Genomic DNA, 20661 nt, shown 5'->3' with positions numbered 1-20661 from the left:
GTCGGAAAAAGGAGAAGTGAAAATTCCTTTGGGTGAATAACTGTCGCATAAAGACCAGGGCAACCGATACCAGTCACGTATACCGTATTTCCAGCATCAGTGACCTTTTCACATTTTACTAACCTGCTAAAATCTTTCACTTCGACATAATGGCTTATTCCATGGTTGACCAGCTTAAACCGCTTCTTCACGACTTGAACACTTCTTACAAGTCCCTTATTTATTTCAATATTCGTAGTTTGCCGAACGATCATGATGATCGTGCGACATTTTTGACGATTATGAATCATCACTTTTCCATCGTATGACTTTCAGAAACCTGGTTATCAGCTGACGCTAGTACATTTACAGTACCCGGTTATCATGCTGAACATGATTTTCGTTCCGATTGTCGTTTTGGAGGATCTGCGATTTTTGTATCAAATTCATTAACATGTACTCGCCGTTATGACACCTCATTTTTCACTGATAAATGTGAATCGGTATGGCTGGAACTTGACCACTCGTTTATCTCAAACAAGAACACTGTAATAGGATCTATCAATCTTTCGCCTTCGTCATCATACCTAGAATTGTGTCAGGAGTTAGACAGTATCACTGCTCAAGTCAACCGAGAAAATAAGAATATATTTATTGTTGGTGACATAAACATTAACATCTTAGATGGCGTTGACACCTTTTGTACAAAATATACCAGCTGCATTCTTGGCAATGGTCTGGAATCATTATTAAGCGTTCCAAAAAGGTGTGCACCATCGGGCTCTAACACGCTGATTGATCTCATTCTATCAAATATTACACCATTTCAGTGTGCAGGCGTTAGTGATTTCCAAATTACCGATCATTATCCTGTTTTTCTAATCGTTGAAAATGTTAAGCGATATTGTGGCAGGAAATATGTTAAAGAATCATTTTACTATGAAAAATTCACTGACATTATATGGCATGCTGACTGAAGTTATATCAATGAATCTAACCCTAATACAGCATACGACAAATTTTTCTCAAAACTTGCAGATGTCATTAGTTATTGTACTGCTGTTTTCTCTAGATTCAAAGGTTTTTCCGTCCCACGAAACCCTTGGATAACCTATGGCGTTTTACGCTGCATACGCAAAAAAAAAAATAATAACCTTCACAAGAAACACAAATCGCAGCCGTTTAATATGACCCTTTTAAAACGATTCAAGACGTATTCCCGTCACCTATCTGCAGTGCTGAAAGCACCCAAATGTAGTTACTACCATGATCAGGTTATTTAAAATGGCGATAACAATCAGAAAAACTGCAAACTCATCTAAAAATTCCTAAATCAGTCTTTTACAGCCCCGCATTTGAAAGTGATACTGAGAGTGAGAGTTTATTATTAGCTATTATGTGCCTGACGGTGACTATGTTGCTTGCCCTATCACCGAGGTCTTTCTTGACCGCAACGTCGTTCTTCCTCATCTCATCGTACACGTTACACAGAACAGCACCTACCTTCCTATCCTGAACTTCAGTCTGTCACCCCAAGTTCTCCCCGAAGGAATATCCCTTGCTACCTTGTCCCCTCTCACAGACTGCACCATTTGTGCACTCACTCCTGGCCCACATTCAAGCGTCCTTCCAACACCCGTACTCCCCACCACTATTACCGACCCTATTTCCGCAATGATTGCCTCTGACCTCAGCCCCGAACACGTTCAGGACCTGCACAACATTTTGTTATCCTTCTCCGACATTTTTTACTTTGCGGTCGGTTGTCTGGGCCAAACATTAGTTGTGACTCACCGCATTGACACCGGCGATGCAAATCCTGTACATCGGAGGCCTTATCGTGTGTCCCTTTCTGAGCGCCAAGTCATCCAGCAGGAGATCGACAAGATGTTGGGCAACGATATCATCGAACCTTCGAACAGCCCCTGGGCATCTCCTGTCATGCTCGTTAGAAAGAAAGACAACAGTTGGCGCTTTTGCGTCGACTATCGACATCTGAACATGATTACAAGGAAAGATGTTTACCCGCTGCCGCGAATAAACGATGCCTTGGACTGTTTACAGGGAGCCCGCTACTTTTCCTCCATCGACCTTCGTAGTGGCTACTGGCAGATCTCTGTCGACGAACAAGACCGCGAGAAGACAGCTTTTTTCACACCCGACGGACTTTACCAATTTAAGGTTATGCCTTTTGGACTTTGCAACGCCCCTGCTACGTTTGAACGTATGATGGACTCCTTACTCCGCGGCTTCAAATGGACGACTTGTCTATGTTACTTGGATGACGTGATTGTCTTCTCGCCCTCGTTCGAAAGCCATCTTCTCGCCTTTCTTCCATCTGTGCACTTTTCCGCCGTGCCGGGCTTCAACTGAACTCAAAGAAGTGCAGTTTTGGTCGCCGCGAACTTAAAGTGCTTGGCCATTTGGTGAATGCCACCGGCGTGCCACTCCATCCCGACAATGTTCGCGCTGTCAGTGCTTCTCCATCTCCCCGTTCACCCCGTGATGTCCGCAGCTTTATAGGACTCTGCTCTTATTTTCGCCGGTTCGTCCCAAACTTTGCCGCCGTGGCTCGTCCTCTCACCAATCTGCTGAAGAAAAGCGCTCCTTTCTCATGGGGACCAGAGCAGGCTGACTCATTCTCCACCCTCATCGCTCTTCTCACCAATCCCCCTGTGTTGGCCCATTTGAACCCGTCTGCCCCGACGGAACTTCGCACCGACGCCAGTGGCCACGGCATTGGTGCCATTCTGCACAGCGACAACGCGGCCAACACTGTGTGATTGCCTACGCCAGTCATCTCCTGTCATCAGCGGAACAGAACTATTCTATTACGGAACGGGAGTGCCTGGCTCTCGTTTGGGCCGTTGGAAAATTCAGACCCTACTTGTTTGGCCAACCCTTCACTGTAATTACCGATCACCACGCCTTATGTTGGCTCTCTTTTCTCAAGGATCCTGCTGGCCGCCTCGGCCACTGGGCACTGCGCTTGCAGGAGTATACTTTTTCCGTTGTATACAAATCCGGTCGGCTCCACCAGGATGCAGGCTGTCTGTCTCGTTATTCCGTCGATCCCCCTTCCTCTACTGACCATGAGTCGGAACCCCCATGTCTTCGCTATATCTAAGTTCTCCCACATCGCCAACGAAGAGTGCTTGGACCCATTCCTCATCTTTCTCATCGGCAGCCACCGCACAGATAGCCGTGACTGTTCCTTCATGATGTTCTTTCTGCATGCGAACACGCTGTACCGCCGCAACATGCGACCTGATGTCGCTCTGCACTTGCTGGACGCTCCTCAACATCTACGTTCATCTGTTCGCACACAAATGCATGACGTTCCTACAGCTGGTCACCTTGGCCTCTCACGCACATATGACCGCGTGGGCCGGCGATTATTCCGGTCTGGCCTGTATCGCTTCGTCCAACGTTATGTAGCCGCTTGCGACCTCTGTCAACGCCGGAAGAAACCCCCTGTGCTACCACCTGGACACCTGCAGCCGATTGCTATCCCGACTGAGCCATTATCTCGTGTTGGCCTTGACCTCCTAGGGCCCTTCCCCGAGTCCTTGTCTGGAAACAAATGGATCGCTGTGGCCACCGAATATACCACGCGGTACATGATCACTCGCGCCATTCCAACCAGCTGCGCCTCAGACGTTGCTGACTTCCTTTTGCACGACGTCATACTTCACCATGGTGCTCCCCGTCAACTACTTACCGACCGTGGCCGCTGTTTCCTTTCCCGAGTTGTTGAGGAAATACTTCGTTCTCGCTCCGTTCGGCACAAGTTCACCACTGCTTATCACCCTCAGACGAACGGCCTTACGGAGCGTATTAACCGCACACTCACCGACATGCTCGCAATGTACGTATCCGACAGTCATCGCGACTGGGATATTAGTCTGCCATTTGTCACCTTTTCATATAACTCTTCGCGTCATGACACTGCTGGGTACTCTCCATTCTATCTTCTCTTTGGAAGAGACCCCTTACTGCCCTTCGACACATTGCTTCCCGCCGCTGGCCCCGTCACAGCCTACGCCCGCGATACCATCGCCCAAGCCGACGCTGCTCGCCAGATTGCTCGTCACAATCTCACCATCTCTCAAGAAGCTCAAAAACGCCGCTACGACGCTCACCACCACGATGTGCACTATCCTCCCGGATCTCTGGTGTTGCTCTGGCTTCCGTGCCGTCGTGTGGGGTTGTGTGAAAAAACTTCTGCCCCACTACACAGGTCCTTACCGTGTACTATTTCCAGTGACCGACGTGACCTATGAGATTGCACCGCTCCACCCAAAGTCACCGACTGCTACACCCATTTCCGAAATCGTACATGTCGCCCGCCTCAAGCCATACTACTCCCCCTCCACACCGCACGCCTAATACGCACCGGGATGTTCCCTTTTGCCGAGGGGGGTAGTGTTACCGGGAAACGCGGGACCAAAGTGATGTACTCACTGACAAAGACGACGACTGAGGAACGCGGGTACGACGAAGCGTTGAGAAAGAGGACGACGCTGACAGAGCGAATACTACTGGGCTACTGAAGTCTTAGCGTCGAGTTCAGCCCATCGCAGTGCCGTTACATTAAGTACATCCCCGTAACAAAATTTACAAAGTGCATAAGAATACAGACGAGGGTCCCATAGTCAGAAGACTGCACCGGGACCCTTGATAGATCACTACAACAAAATAAATAATAACAGCAAAGTTATCGAAAGAGTTATAATATAGAAAACATGGCAAATCAGTATTTTTACACAAAAACAAAGGCACTAACACAGGTATTAGACATAAAAAATATAGAACATCAGCGATTCAACAAATATTCCTTCAAGTTATTCTTAAATGTGGGCAAGGACATAAAAGTTTTCAGTGTTAAAAGTACATAATGAGTTCCAGAATTAAATGGCTGCAAAAGATGTCGTCATTTTTCAATAATTAGTACGAACTTTCAGGAGTAGGAAATTGTTATTCGCTGAAAATGCTGTACAGTTATAGTTCAAAAGTAGTAATGGATTAATAAACTGGAAACGCAAGCTGCCATTCAATAGCTTAAAGAACGCGATTACAAGGTGATACTGAAAGAGCTGGTGGACTGATAAGATATGATGTTCATATAATAAGGGACGAGCGTTAGTGGAAAAAGTGCTGCAGGTGATAATGCGGATGCCCTGATTTTGTATATGCTGTGCAAACGATTAATCGCAGTTGTAAGTATTTCCCCAAACGACAATACCGTAAGTGAGGCGACTGTGAATGAAAGCATTATACAGAAATAAGAAATTGTTACAAGGAAAATATGGGCGTGCTTTAATGAGACCTCGGATGCCAAACACATATTTTTTTCAGAGATTTCTAATATTAGTGACGGAGCTAACATTTTTTTCAAATCCCGCTAACATCGCTAATGCTTTCAGCTTGCAGTTTTCCCAGAATAGCTCTGCACACTTGTCTCCCTGTCCACATATCACTCTTTGCCCTCATTCCTTCTATCTGCGCCCAACATCACCTGAAGAAGTGTGCCTTGTTCTAATGTCAATAAAACATTGTGGTCCTTGGTTAGACAACATTCACCCTTGCAAGATCAAACTCGTTGTTCCTATCATTTCTCACGTCCTTGCACATATCATTAATTCCATGTTTAGTAGTGGCATTTTTCCTGATCAACTTAAGCGAGGCAAAACACTACCTGTGTTTAAAAAAGGCGACCACAATAACTTGGCAAATTATCGCCCAATAACAATACTACCTTTCTTTAGCAAAGATTTGAGAAACTTGCGGTAACTCAGCTAATTAACTACTTTATGAAATTTAATCTTCTTACACCTCATCAGTTTGGTGTCAGCCCAAATTATTCTACTGAATTTGCACTAATTGAATTGACGAATTTCATTAAGCGATATTTAGATAATGGTAAGTTCGCTGGAGCAGTATTTATTGATTTTACAAAAGCATTTGATACTATTAACCATAACCTTCATTTTCAAAAACTGGAAGCTGGGAATTTGTGACACCCCTTTATCTCTAATAAGCAGCTACCTTGCTGACATAAATCATGTTGTTCATTATTCTAATGCTATTTCCAACCCTCCCGTTATTAACTGTGGTTTTCCCCAGGGGTCCACGTTGTGACCACTCCTTTTCCTTATATATATTAATGACTTTCCAAACTGCCTCACGAATTCTAACTGCATACTCTATGCTGATGACACCACTATATTTACCAGTGATATCAATATTTCTAACCTTGCATCTAACGTGGCCGAAGATCTTCATCATATTGGATTGTGGTGTGAAAAAGATGTACTTCAGATTAATCCTCAGAAAACTAAATTCATGATTTTTCATTCCACCAACAAAAAAAATATACATACCTCCACAGCTCCACTTTAATACTCATGTTATTTATGCATCAGATACTGCCACATTTCTTGGAATTGTTCTTGACTCTAACTAAAAATGAGACACGCCCACTAGATATGTAACTTCTAAAATTGCATTTGGAATTCGCGTATTAATTAGAACATGTCATTATTTTCCTCTGCATGTTCTTGGCTCACTTTATTATTTCTTCATACATAGCCATCTCCCTTACTGCTCATCATCGTTGGGAAATACAACACTCACCTTTCGTGCCTTCGTCATTTGCAAAATCAAGCCATCCGTATAAACAATTTTGTCTCATTCAAATCAACCACTTTACAATGATACGTTAATCTAAACATTCTTCCTCTCGGCCTTCTACTTAAGGGTAATTTATCCCTGCTTATATAGCGCGTTCGTAATAATGAACTCAAATTAGATTGCTTCGACACCCTTCTCTTGTCAAGTACAAATATAACAAGATTTTCAGAACGTAACAACCTACCTCTTCCAAAACTTCGTACTAATTCTGGTAAGCAGTTAGTATTGTTTTCAGCGATAGTCATCTGGAATTCATTACCCACTCACTTGAAATAACTGCGCATATCACGCTGATTTCATCAATCATCGAAGAGCTTTTTACGAGCTGCATTAGCGCTGTGTACATTATCCTTTTCCTTTTTCTTTTTTTTTCTTTATTTTTTGCCGCTGGTGATTAGTGTCCAAAAATTTTATGCCCTTTTATGATAAAGTTGTCTTCCTGTTATTTTATATTAAATTTTTTATGTATTACTGATAACATTCCATTCCCTCCTTTGTCATTCCTTGAAATGATACATGGTTACTTTGTTATCGTTTTGTAAAATTATACTTGTGCTTATACTGATTTTTGTTCATACAATCCTTGCAATTAAAAAATAAATTGTTTTACGATTTAGGTCCTCTCTGTGCACTTACCTTGTTTTGCTGTCTTATATTGGTGCTTTAACTGTCGTACTTATTCACATGAGCCCCCCCCCCCCCCCCCCCCCCCCTGACGGTTTTTACCTTGGGGCCTCCTTCTGTAGAAAATCATTCACGTGCTTAATATGCACCGCATCAAGGCAAATAAAAATCAAATCAGATCAACTCCGTTGCTGCCATTAGCCCGCCACTGCCGCCGACATTCGCACAGTTTATCCTTGCCGACCTGCCTATAACGCCCCGCGTAGATGTAATCCAGATGACTGGGGCACATCGGATAACCAGCCTCTGTTTTGCTTGCAAGCAAACATCTCTTTTGCTTGCTCCTGCGTCGGCCATATCGCACGTTATTGCCGAAATTGATCGTTCCAGCCACAAAGGACCCGCCTTTCACCCTCGTCTGTCTACGATGACCACTCTCGTCTCTTCGCTCCTCGTCACGAACCTTCAAGCCCTGCCGTTGGTACTGAGCCTCCACGTATAACCCGATCGCTCTCCCCACACCACCGTCAGTCCCGTTCGACTCAATGCCGTCACCTTCCTTTATCTACCAGTCCCTATGGCCGCTCCCCGACGAAAAACTAGGTGCTGCAGTGTCTAGAGGTGATGCTGCCGTAGGGACCACGATCTCAAATCCTCGTCTAACTCTTCATGAGCACCGTAATTTGCTCACCGTACTCATCGACAGAACAGCCGTCCAAGCCCTGACTGATACCGGTGCTCAAGTTTCTGTAATGAGCCCAGAACTCACTGTCGCTTGAGAAAAGTGCTTACCCCTGCCCCTGCACAGGTTGTGCTTGTCGCAGATGGCGCAGCGTCAAAAGTCCCTGGCTTGCACTCTGCCCGCGTAACGATATCGGGTCGTCATACTACCGTGTTGTCCACAGTTCTACAGCATTGCACTCACGACGCCAATCTTGGGCTCGACTTTTTGCCAATGCAGCCATCATAGACTGTGCTACACGCGTCGTTGAACAAGACCTTCCCTTCCTATCGACCCGCCCACTCTTGTTGTACACCGCATTTGTAGTGTCAACTTTTTACGCCTGCCACCTGAAGCCTCAACTTATGTCACGTTCTGCACTCTACCCCCTATTTCTGATAGATGCTATATTGTTACCCCCATCCTTGATGCACCCATCATAGGAAGTGTTATCCTCACTCATACCGTCGTCACTATGACCGCGAACCAAACATGCCACCCTGCTCTGGACTGTGCGTCACAATTAGTTCAGCCCCTCCTCAAGGCATCTCGCTCGCCACACTGTGTCCTATAATTGAACGTGATCTCGCTGTTGCGACAACCGGTTTATCGTCCTCTTTCAACTGCATGCTCTCTACCTGAAGTTTCCAGTCTCCGAGGTTGCGTCAAAATGTTCGCTGCGGATCTTTCAGCTCCACAAACTCACGCACTTTGCTGTTTGCTGGAATCTTTCAGGGACATTTTTGATTTTGATCAGCGCCCTTAGACTTGAACCGTCCTTGTGTAGCATCGCATACACATCGATGACACCGCTTCTGTCCTTATCGCGCATCGGGTACTGAACGTCAGGTAATCCAAAATGAGGTTGACAAGATGCTCGCTCAAGATATCATCGGACTCTCGACGAGCCCATGGGCATCCCTAGTCGTTCTGGTTAGAAAGAAAAACGGCAGCTGGCACTTCTGTTTCGATTATCGTCATCTCAAGAGCATCACTACAAAGGACGTGTATGCCTCTTCCCAGAATCGATTATGCCATAGATTGCCCCCATGTTGCTAAATACCTTTCGTTCATCGATTTACAGTCCTGGTAGTGGCAGATCGCTGTTGACGAGAAGGACCGGGAAAAAACAGCCTTTGTCACACCAGACGCCTTGTACTAATGTAAAGTCATACCGTTTGGTCTCTGCCATGCCCCGGCGACGTTTGAACGATTGATGGACACCGTTCTTCGCGGATTTAAATAGACAACCTGTCGGGCTACATCGGCGACATCGTCTTTTTACTCACCGACCTTTTCTTCGCATTTCACCACCTCACCAGTATTCTCAGTGTGTTCCTACAGCCAGCCTTAAGCTCAATTAATCGAAATGCCAGTTTGGTTACCGCCAACTTACCATTCTTGGACACATGGTTGATGCCTCCGGAATACGACCTAATCCAGCTAAAATTCAAGCTGTCAAAGACTTTCCCCGACCCCAGTCTGCGAAGGATGTGCGCCGTTTTGTTGGCCTCTGCTCTTACTTTCGCCGCTTTAGCAAAGATTTCGCTCGTATCGCTCGGCCTCTCACCGATATATTAAAAACCGACACCACTTTCACATGAGGCACTGATCAGCAAAGTGAATTCAAAGCTTACATGCTTACTGACGTCTCCCCCCGTCTTTGCTCGTTTCGATTCTCAAGAAGCCTGCGGATATGGGATCGGTGCAGTGCTGGCCCAACACCACAACTGCGAAGACCGCGTCATCGCATATCCTAGCCGCCTTCTCTCCAACGACGAACATAACTATTCGATTACTGAGCGCGAGTGTCTCGCACTCGTGTGGGCTGTCGATAAATTCCGACCTTACTTATTCGGCCGTTTTTTTCTCAGTTGTAATTGGCCATCACGCGATATTGCCTTACTAAGCAACCCGGGGGATTAACTGCAAATAATGATTGATGACCTAGACAAGAAAAGTAGAAAGGTAGGTTTGAAAATCAATATGCAGAAGGCTAAGGTAATGTTCAACAACCTCGGGAAGGAACAGCAGTTTACATTAGGTAGCGAAATACTGGAAGTAGTAGGCGAATATGTCTACTTAGAACAGGTAGCAACCGCAGATCCGGACCACGAAAAGGAAATAACAAGAAGAATACGATTGGGATGGAGCGCATTTGGCAAGCACTCGCACATTATGACTAGCAGCTTACTGATATCGCTCAAGAGGAAAGTATACAACAGTTGCATCTTGCCTGTACTCACCTATGGGGCTGAAACGTGGAGGCTAACCAAGAGAGTTCTACTTAAGTTGAGGACAACCCAGAGGGCTACGGAACGAAAAATGGTAGGGGTAACATTAAGAGATAGAAAGCGTGCAGAGTGGGCCAGAGAAATAACTCAAGTTACCGACATTCTAGTAGAAATTAAGAAGAAATGGGCATGGGCAGGACATGTAGTGCGAAGAGAGGATAACCGATGGTCGCTGAGGGTAACAAACTGGATTCCAAGCGAAGGAAAGCGTAGCAGGGGGCGGCAGAAAGTTAGGTTGGCGGATGAGATTAAGAAGTTCGCAGGGGTCAAGTGGATGCGGCTAGCACAGAACCGGGTTAAGTGGAGAAATATGGGAGAGGCCTTCGCCCTGCAGTGGGTATAATCAGGCTGATGATGATGATGATGATGATGATCACACGCTTTGTTTGTTGTCATCCCTGAGAGATACATCCGGCCATTTTGGTCGCTCGGCTCTATGCCTTCAAACACACTCCTACACCGCGGCGTACAAATAGGGCCGCCTTCATCAACACTGTGACAGTTTGTCTACCTATCCTGTAGAGATCTCGATGACAGAGAGGCCATTCACTGCATCTCCGCCCTCTCCAATCTCGCCAACATAGGAGACGAACAGCGCAACGACCAATTTTTAAGATCCATCATTGAAGGCCTGATATCTGGAAGATTGGATTCCTCTTCGGTTGTGCAGGATGGTGTCCTCTGCATCTGTAACTTTCGTAATAACGGTTCTTCATTCTGTTGGTAATTCTCAAGCAGCAGTCCTGCTTTTTTAATGAAGAACTCCACGACCTGCCCACAGCTGGCCATTTCGGTGTGTCTCGCACTTAGACCGGGTACGGCGTCGTTTTTTTTTTGTGTACTATACCTCAGTATACAGCGCTACATTGCAGCCTGCGACACGTTTCAGCGTAAGAAAACACCATCCCAGCGGCCTTCTCCAACCTACTGACGTGCCCGTGGAACCGTTTTATTGCGTTGGGCTTGACCGTCTTGCTCCGTTATCGACGTCAAAGTCAGGTCACAAATGGATCGCAGTGGCAACCGATTATATGAGACGCTACGCCATCACACAAACTTTACCCACGAGCTGCGCTACGGATGTCGCTGACTTCCTTTTACACGGCGTCATTCTGCATCACGGCGCTCCTCTCCAATTAATCACCGACCGCAGTAGCTATTTTCTTCCTGAGTTATCGAAGCGATTCAGAGTTCATGTTCTACGAAGCATAAGTTCACGACCGCCTACCATCCCCAGTCCAACGGCCCTACCCAGCGCTTCAATCGCACACTAACGGACATATTATCTATGTATGTATCGCCTAATCACCACGACTGCGACTTCGCACTGCCATATGTGACATGTGTCTAAACGTGTTCGAAGCACGACAGGACGAGTCATTCACCCTTCATCCTTCTTTAAAAGAAACCCCCTTTTACCTTTGGACACGCTGGTCCCGCCTGCTGGCCGCTCGAATGCCATCTACGCACGTGACGGCATTGCTCAAGCTTCTGATGCGCGCCAAGTAGCCCGTAGTCGGCTCCTCGCCTCTCACACTTCCAAGACGTCTGCTTACGATAGGCGACATCGTCACATATTCCTAAGACCCTGGGTCCTTGGTACTTCTATGGTCTCCTGCACGCCGCGTTGGCCGCTCAGAGCAACTTGTGTCCCCGTCTAGTGGCCCCTTTCGTGTGGTGTGCCAAGTCACCGATGTGACTTGGCCTGCCCTCGTCCTCCTCCTTCAGCCCCGCTACTGCCATTGTACATGTTTCCCGCCTGAAGCCTTACGAACTCATGCCTTCTTTGCCAGTTTAACGGCGGAACGGCGCTCACACCACAGGGGGTCATGTTACAAGAAGAGGACCAAGTATTTCCTACCCTTGCCTCGCGGAAGGCAGAATATGACGAAGAGGGACTCTGGTTCCGTGGTGCTCCTCGCTGCTATGCTGTAAATATAAGCAGTCTTCACGTAACAATATACGAGTGTGTATATATACATATAAAGAACCGAAAATCCCGTAGCTCGACTTCCGAAACGAAAAAGGGCCAATAATCTGAGCACAAAGCAGAGAAGAAATTACGAGCTCTTTCTCCCGAAAGAGCAGCCAGCAAAAGTCAGCGCGTTCCTAGGTTTCAAGTTACAAACCGAAGACGGCATGGTCCACTTTCTCGGAACGACCGGGGAACGCGCGATTGGAAACAAGGGTCGGCGTGGCACCCCGCTGAGGAGAAGGAGGGGCCTGGGCCGGCGACGAGGAGGCTGTGCGCACGTGCGGGGTGCGAGTGCTGCTGGGAACGACTGGCCGAGAGAGAGAAGAGGGGACGAGACAGTGTGAAACGCACCCTTCGTCGGAGAAAGACGCGTGTAAACTTTGCTGAATATATCCAGTGTTTTTGTTACCGTTAAAGGGTTTTTGTCCGCGTGTGATTTCTTCACTTTTATTCGAATCCCCTAAAGTTCAAATTTGTAGTAACAAAGTTCAGTCTAATATCAAATCAACAGCTACTACATGGTGCCGAAACCCGGGATGAGAAGATAGTGGCGAAATCCGAAAAGACCACGACGGACCAAAATGGAAAAGCTCAAAGCGAAGAGGGGAAGTCGACGAGGGCAGAACACGATTATTATCAACGAGGCCACAACAGCACTGCCGACAGCCAACGTACAACAGTTGACAGCTCTGCTTCACAGACTGGAAGTCAGCAATGATGAGCTGCGACGAGTTGGAGAACTGTCTACCGGAGGAAGCATTCGAGACCGAGTTTACAGAAAGCGTCGAATACTACGACCGGGCCATAAACCTCATCGGCCAACTGAGGGCTCGGATCGCAGCTTCACAACAGACTGCGTCTGAACAGAACGCCGAATCGACGCAAGCGTCCGTGCCGACGCCCAGACTCACTGCAATCAGGCTTCCGAGCAGCCCGTCTTTCAATGGTGAGCTTGCCAACTGGCAGTCTTTTTGGGAATGTTTCCGCGAAGCGGTGCATGATAATCAAGCCCTGTCCAAAGCGGAGAAATTTCATTACTTAAAGAGCCTCCTAACCGGGCCTGCCGCATCGGCAGTAAAAGGATTGCAGGAAACTGAGGCCTGCTATGATGACGCGGTACAGATACTACAGCGCCGTTTTGGCGACAACAGGCTAATCAAACAAGAACACCTGACCAAATTAAGGGCGCTACCGCCAGTGTCGTCATCAGGAGATGTCAGAGGACTCCGCCGGCTCTACGATCATGTTCAAGACCACATTTGCGGGTTAACGGCTCTCGGAGTGACCAAGCATGCTTACTGCGCAATGCTTTGCGATATTATCCTGACGGCGCTGCCGCGAGACATGGTGGTGGAGTTTCACCGCCTGGCAAGCCGAGCGACCAAGACAGATGTATTGTCGCAGCCCGATAGTAGTCCCGCGTCACCAGCGCAGCAGTCCTCCGCCTCGACGCAGGCAGCAGACAGATCAGAGAGAAGGCTAGAGGAGATACTACATTTTCTGCTGGTAGAGACAGAGTGTCGAGAGCGATGTAGGCAATGTCCCGCCTTTGAGAAACCTTCCTACAAGGAAAACCTCGGCAAACGTGCCAGGCAGCCGACTCCGAGTGCCGCTGTTCTTTATGCGCTAACAGAGAAGGCAGAAAAATGCGCATTCTGCGATTCGAACAGGCACGGCACAGAGATCTGCACGGCTGCACTGACGAACGAAGAAAAAAAAACGAAAAACTTGCCAGGGCGAAAAGGTGCTTTTGATGCACAAGGTGGGGACACCGAGCAAAAGACTGCAGGCGAAAGATAAAATGCGAGAATTGCGAGAAAATGCACGCTACCTCAATGTGCAACCCCAATTGGGCAGTAAGCAAAACTGACGTACCAACAGAGATCACCGCCACTCATGTGCATGCAGAAGCCAAAACAGAAGAAACGCAAGAGACGGCACTGCAGATTTTCCGTGCCTTTGCTTTGGAGAGCACCAAATACGGCTACATCCGGGGCGTGTAGGACGGTGGAAGTCAAAAAACGTTCATTCGAGCAGATATCTCAAAAACACTTAATTTGAACGTTTTGGGAAATACCGAATTCCACTTAAATATCTTTGGTGCGGCGGCCGCGCAAGTCCAAAGCTGCCGGCTGGTAGAAGTTCGCCTTCGGAGCCTATACGGAGATCACGAAATAGCAATAGAGGCTATTGAGGTGCCCTTCATATGCAAGGACGTCAGGCAGGTGCCCACAGATCACAGTTTTGTGCAATAGATGGAATTTCGAGGAGCACTGCTCGCAGACAGACTGATCCATCCGGGCATGTCTTCAGTGCCAGGTATTGGATTACTAATTGGAGCCGACCACCTTTGGAAATTTCAAACGGGAGAGGTGCAAAGATGCAACGAAAATGAAGGATTAGCAGCGGTGAATACAAAGTTTGGTTGGACGATTCAGGGACTGTTCAGTGTGATTTCAAGCCTCGCAATCGCAAACAATGTTTGCATACTAAGAATAGGCTTGGAAACTGCAGACCAGGTCCACACTACGTTCAGAAATTCTGGGAACTAGACGCCATCGGCACGAAAGATTCCCCAGAGACACACGACGAAAGAGCACTGAGCAAGGTAAAGTTAGAAAAGAAAGGTCAGCGCTATGAAGTTGCCTTGCCATGGAAAGACGCATCCAACGAACTCAACGACAACAAAAATATGGCAATTTGGCGACTCGACAACCTGACAAAGCGACTATGCCGCAATCCAGAACTCGCTGAGCAATACGACGACGCCATCAGGAGTTGTTTCGAGGCAGGGCATGCGGAGCAGGTGACCGAAGAAATAGTGTCTGGGAAAGTTTATTACATGCCACATCAGCCAGTCGTACGTAGTGAGGCAACTACAACGAAGCTGCGTGTCGTGTTCGACGCATCATCACACGCTCCGAGGAAACGGTCACTCAACGACCACTTGGAAAAAGGACCTAACCTCGTCAGTGATTTGGTGCAGATTCTCTTGCGGTTCCGCCTACACAAGGTCGCTCTCGTAGCAGACATCGAGAAAGCATTTCTGCAGATAAGCGTGCGGCCTGAGGATAGAGACGCCCTGCCGTTCTTCTGGTACAGTAGCCCGCTGCTTGACCCGTCAGCATTGCCTGATATCGAAGAATGGAGAATGACTCTGGTACCGTTCGGTACGACAGCCAGCCCTTATTTGCTGACCGCTACCCTCCTCCACCACCTGGAATGCACGACAAATGAAGTTTCCAAAACGGCGAGCCTCATGAAGGGCTCCCTTTACGTGGACGATCTGGTGACGGGAGCGGCCACAGTAAACGAGGCGTTGAGAATGGCCACTGAAGCCATCGACATAATGAGCGACGCCGGCATGTGCTTAAGGAAATGGTCCTCGAATTCCGATGTAGTCCGCGCGGCGTTTGGGGACGACGAAACTACACCTTCGAACGGTGAACAGAAGATCCTGGGAATGAAATGGAACGCAGCTGACGGCAAGATGGCAATGTCTCTGGCCAGTGTGATCAGCTCATTAACTAGCGGAGCTGCGTCGAAGCGCGCGGTGCTGCAGGCGTCGGCAAGAATATTCGACCCCTTGAGCCTCGTCGCACCGTTCGTGGTGCGAGCAAAGATCCTTTTTCAAAGGCTATGGGAGAGAGGTATTGAGTGGGACGACCAATTACCGAGCGACTTGGAAGCAGACTGGAGAAGTTGGTGTTTAGACCTCGCCAATCTGAGACAACTCTCCTTCCCACGTTGCATCCTGCAGAACGACCACGTTTCCGGGCAGCTCCACATTTTTTGCGACGCAAGTCCGACCGCCTACGGGTGCTGTGCCTACCTCCGCATTGGAGAAGACAACGAAACGGTGAGCGTCAACCTCATCCTTGCCAAGTCACGCGTGGCGCCTCTGAAGGCCTTGTCGCTGCCTCGGTTGGAGTTGATGGCGGCTATAATTGGATCACGCATGGCCACCTACTTTCAAGGAGCAATTGATCACCAAATGAATGTATTCTATTGGACTGACTCGATGATTACGCTCCTTTATCCCTTGGAAACGCGCGTAAAATGAGTTGCACTCATTTGGGGGGGGGGGGGAGGTTGTAAAGAATACAAAAGAGAAAGAACCGAAAATTCCGTAGCTCGACTTCAGAAACGAAAAACGGCCCTAAATCTGAGCACAAAGCAGAGAAGAAATGCCGAGCTCTTGAGCAGCCAGCAAAAGTCAGCGCGTTGGTTGGTTGGTTGGTTCATAGGAAGGGAAAGGCGCAGTATCTGTCACACTTGCTTTGTGGACACCTGAACCGCGCCGTAAGGGAAGGGAGGAAGGTGGGAATGAAAGTGGAAAGAGAGAAAGAGGAGCCGTATTGGAGGGCTACGGAGTAATTTCGACCACCTGGGGATCTTTAACGTGCGCTGACATCGCACAGCACACGGACGCCACTTCGTTTGGTTCAAGTTACAAACCGAAGACGGCATGGTCCACTTTCCCGGAACGACCGGGGAACGCGCGATTGGAAACAAGGGTCGGCGTGGCACTCCGCTAAGGAGAAGGAGGGGCCTGGGCCGGCGACGAGGAGGCTGTGCGCACCTCCGGGGTGCGAGTGCTGCTGGGAACGACTGGCCGAGAGAGAGAAGAGGGGACGGGACAGTGTGGAACGCACCCTTCGTCGGAGAAAGACGCGTGTAAACTTTGCTGAATATATCCAGTGTTTTTGTTACCGTTAAAGAGTTTTTGTCCGCATGTGATTTCTTCACTTTTATTCGAATCCCCTAAAGTTCAAAATTGTAGTAACAAAGTTCAGTCTAATATCAAATCAACAACTACATATATATATATATATATATATATATATATATATATATATATATATATATATATATATATATATAAACTTAAAGTAGGTGACACACGGTGGAAAAAGCAACACTTTATGCCGACGTTTCGGCCGGGGTCCGGCCTTTGTCAAGGAATGTAGCTATATATATATCCTGTATAGCTGATATATATATATATATATATATATATATATATATATATATATATATATATATATATATATATATATATATATATATATATATATATATATATATAATCCTGTGGCTGCCCTTCCTCTGTGTACCTTACACCTGTACGCTGGGGATATTACAAATAAATTCAATTAAATGAATATTTTCTTTGTCTCTTTAACACAGAAACTGTAACATGCTTTGATATAAATACTTTCGTTGTATTCCAGCGGCTGAATTTACCACATTTACTTTAACCTAAAAGCCATGCTTTATTATCTTATTGTTTCAGACTGCTACCTGTTCAGGAAGCTTTCAAGGCAAGGACAGGATGAGAATGCAGAATGCCCACCCACAACGGCCGATAAGACATCTTGTGAAGACTGGTACCAGAAATGCAAAATGTCCGCAACAGAAGATGAGATATGTTTAGCGTGGCTTTAAGCGCAGTAACACAGTCATGTTGCTATGCATAATATTGAATATGAAACTATGTAATCAGGTCTTTAAAGCCCGCACTAGCTGTACATTAAATGACTGGCCACAATAAAGCACATTAGAGGTCTTATTAAATGCATTTTCTTGTGAATTGCAATCATTTTTCTGAATGTTGACGGATTGCTTCTTAAAATCCAGGCAGCACAAAATAAATTTCAATATTGAGAAAAAGACGGCAAGGTCATGGCAAACCAAGCCCTACAATGAACCCGTGTTGGCACTAGCTTCCCAATATAGGCACTGCCACTCTCTGGCACTTCCGATGAAGGCCCTGGTTCTCCTATGGTCTAGCGCTATGGGCATTGCCACTGCATAACACTGCCAATTATGGCCCCGTTCGTCCTCTGTTCTAGCATTACGGACATTGCCACTGCACAACATTTCCAATAATGGCCCTGTTTGTTCTCTGTTCTAGCATTACGGATATTGTCACTGCATTACACTTTCAATGATGGCCCTGTTTGTCCTCTGTTCTACCCATATGGGCATTGCCACTGTGTTGCACTTCCAATGAGGGCCCTCTTTGGCCTCTGTTCTACACATATGGGCATTGCTACTCCGTTACACTTTCAACGACGGCCCTCATTGTTCGCTACTCCGCCCTTATTGTCAGTGACACGCCAAAACACTGGCCACAATGGTTCTGTCCGCCGCTTCCCCTCTATTACCAAAGCGGTTTTTAAAATGGGACAATGTACGACCTTTCTCACTGATTATTCGATGTTTTTTTCTGTAATGCGCTATAGTTGTGTAATATAGTAGATTGAAGAAAGAGATCGCGGTCTCCTCGAGATCCCTTTCGTCGAACTCAATTTGCCAATAGCCGATCTTCAGGTCCATCGATGAGAAGTACCATGCATTGCAGGGCCGGTCGGGTGTGTCATCGATGCGAGGAAGAGGGTAAACATTCTTGTTCGTTATGCTGTTTAGGTGGCGGTAATCGACGCAGAAGCGAAGTGTCCCGTCTTTCGTCCTCACCAGAACGACTCACCAGAACGACTCACCAGGGGCTCTTTGATGGCTGGATAACGTCGTCTCGAAGCATTTCATCGACTTGCTCACGGATGGGTTGGCGTTCTCCCTGTGATACGCGGTAGGGGCTTTGGAGCAGATGTCAGGCGTGTTCATCTGTTATAATACTGTGTTTGACCAGTGGTGTTTGTTCCACCTATGATGATGACGAGAAGCATTCACTGTAGCATCGAAGAAAACTGCGAATCTGGTCTTTTTTGCTGTGGGTTATTTCCGGGTTGATGTCAAATGTAGGCTGACGAAATTGGTCATGTGCGTCTTCGAGGGGTTGGTCGTGGAGGGAAAATACAGCTCGGATGTCCGCTAATCCGTCGAGAAAAGCGATTGTCGTGCCCTTGTTGAGATGCCGGTATCCTTCTTTGAAGTTTGTTACCAGAACCTGAGCTTGCCCTCTCCTGAAGTTCGCGGTGCTTCTTGCGATGCCGACTCCTAGTTCCAAACGCGAATGAGTGTTTCCTTCGATGATGCCTTCAGCGGTTTCAATGTCGGCTCTACCCACGCAGACTACGACACTTGATGGGGCGGTATGGTCCGTTCTCCGTCGAGGACGTTTGGAGCGACGTGTTGAAATCATAGTAGCAAGTATGGCTTTGTCTGCAAAGAACTTGATGAGCTTGGATCGGAGGTCAATGATAGCCCTAGGTTTATTTACAAAGTCCATGGCCAAAATCACGTCACGGGAACAATGCTGTAGGAAGACGAAGCTGGTAGGGTAGGACGTTCATTTACTGTAGCCTTTGCGGTACATCGCCCCGACGGCGTTACCGCCAGCGGTGAGTATTAGTGGGGCGTCCCAAGTGGTCGTCACATAATTGAGCTGGGAGGCTAACAGTCCACTGATGACTGAATAGTCAGCTCCGGTGTCTACCATGGCAGTAACTCTGCTACCGCCGAGAGCAATTTCAAGGTCGCTTGTTCGCGTCCTCACATAGCACGTGAGCCTTGGTATCCGACCTCGGCTCCGCCGTTTCTTCAGGTCACGGCCGGGGCATACCGTTGTTACTTCGCTGGGCGGCGATATCGGCTTCCACTCTGGTCATGTTGTCGTCGATATCGTCGTGTGGAGCGGCGGTGAAATGGCTGTGTCGTCTTTAGTCGTCGGTGGCGGCGGAGGATCTTCGTCTTATTGTCGTTGAGCAACCTTACCTCCAAAGGTTGCTGTCTTTAGTTTCCCTTATGGAGGCTAGGGGACCTTCCTCGCACACTGTCATCGTAGTTGAGGCCTGGCGACGCAAACCGGGTACAGTGCGCAGAATGAGCGCGTTATCAACGGCTTAGTGAATACCCTTCTCAAGTAGTTCTTGATTGTTTCCGGTCGTGCGCCAGGACGGGGTCATGGGGCGTCGATGGCAAACCCCAGCAGATCAGTGCGTCTGTAAGGGCAGTGGCGTAGGATGTAGCCGGCGCCTCATCGCAGTGGAAGCATAGTGGTAAGTTATTAGGTGTCTTCCAGGCGTAACATTTTCTGGGGTTTGCAGATCTTTGGTAGACATGGCGGGCGGGGGCCAAGGGGCGGCTTTCTAGAGCAGAATGGCAGCAACGAGGCCTTGGGATGTCGCATCAGGATGAAGGACGACGTAATGCAGCAGCAAAGTTCATCGCTGCTGCTTCTTGAACTCGAGCCGTCGCTTGAGGAACGCCCAGTGCCTGCTGGACTTCTTGACGGACGACGTCCGCGAGCGTCGCCACCTGGGATTGGTGGGATGATGGCAGCAATCGGCGGAGCTCCTCGCACGACCTCCAGGATGAGGTCGCGAAGGCTCTTCAGCTCGCAGATGCGCTGCTGTAGGGGCTTGCGTAGACGGCTTGGAGCGGTCCATCATAGTGGCGCAATTTGCTGT

At 47.7% G+C, this 20661-nt stretch overlaps 1 protein-coding gene across 1 annotated transcript; it reads left to right on the top strand.

The window, feature by feature from the left end:
• Positions 1 to 13000: 13000 nt before the first annotated feature.
• Positions 13001 to 20344, top strand: LOC146209285 (uncharacterized). Its single transcript, XM_084579926.1, has 4 exons — positions 13001 to 13232; positions 15031 to 15896; positions 16047 to 16210; positions 20299 to 20344. Exons 1-4 carry the CDS (start codon positions 13001 to 13003, stop codon positions 20342 to 20344), a joined length of 1308 nt encoding a protein of 435 aa, XP_084436052.1.
• Positions 20345 to 20661: the final 317 nt, after the last annotated feature.

The sequence above is a fragment of the Amblyomma maculatum genome, chromosome 1, assembly GCF_055883805.1.
Source record: "Amblyomma maculatum isolate TAMU_Amacu chromosome 1, ASM5588380v1, whole genome shotgun sequence".
Classification (NCBI taxonomy): domain Eukaryota; kingdom Metazoa; phylum Arthropoda; class Arachnida; order Ixodida; family Ixodidae; genus Amblyomma; species Amblyomma maculatum.
The sequence above is the reverse complement of the archived record's forward strand: the minus strand, read 5'-3'. Positions and strand labels throughout refer to the sequence as shown.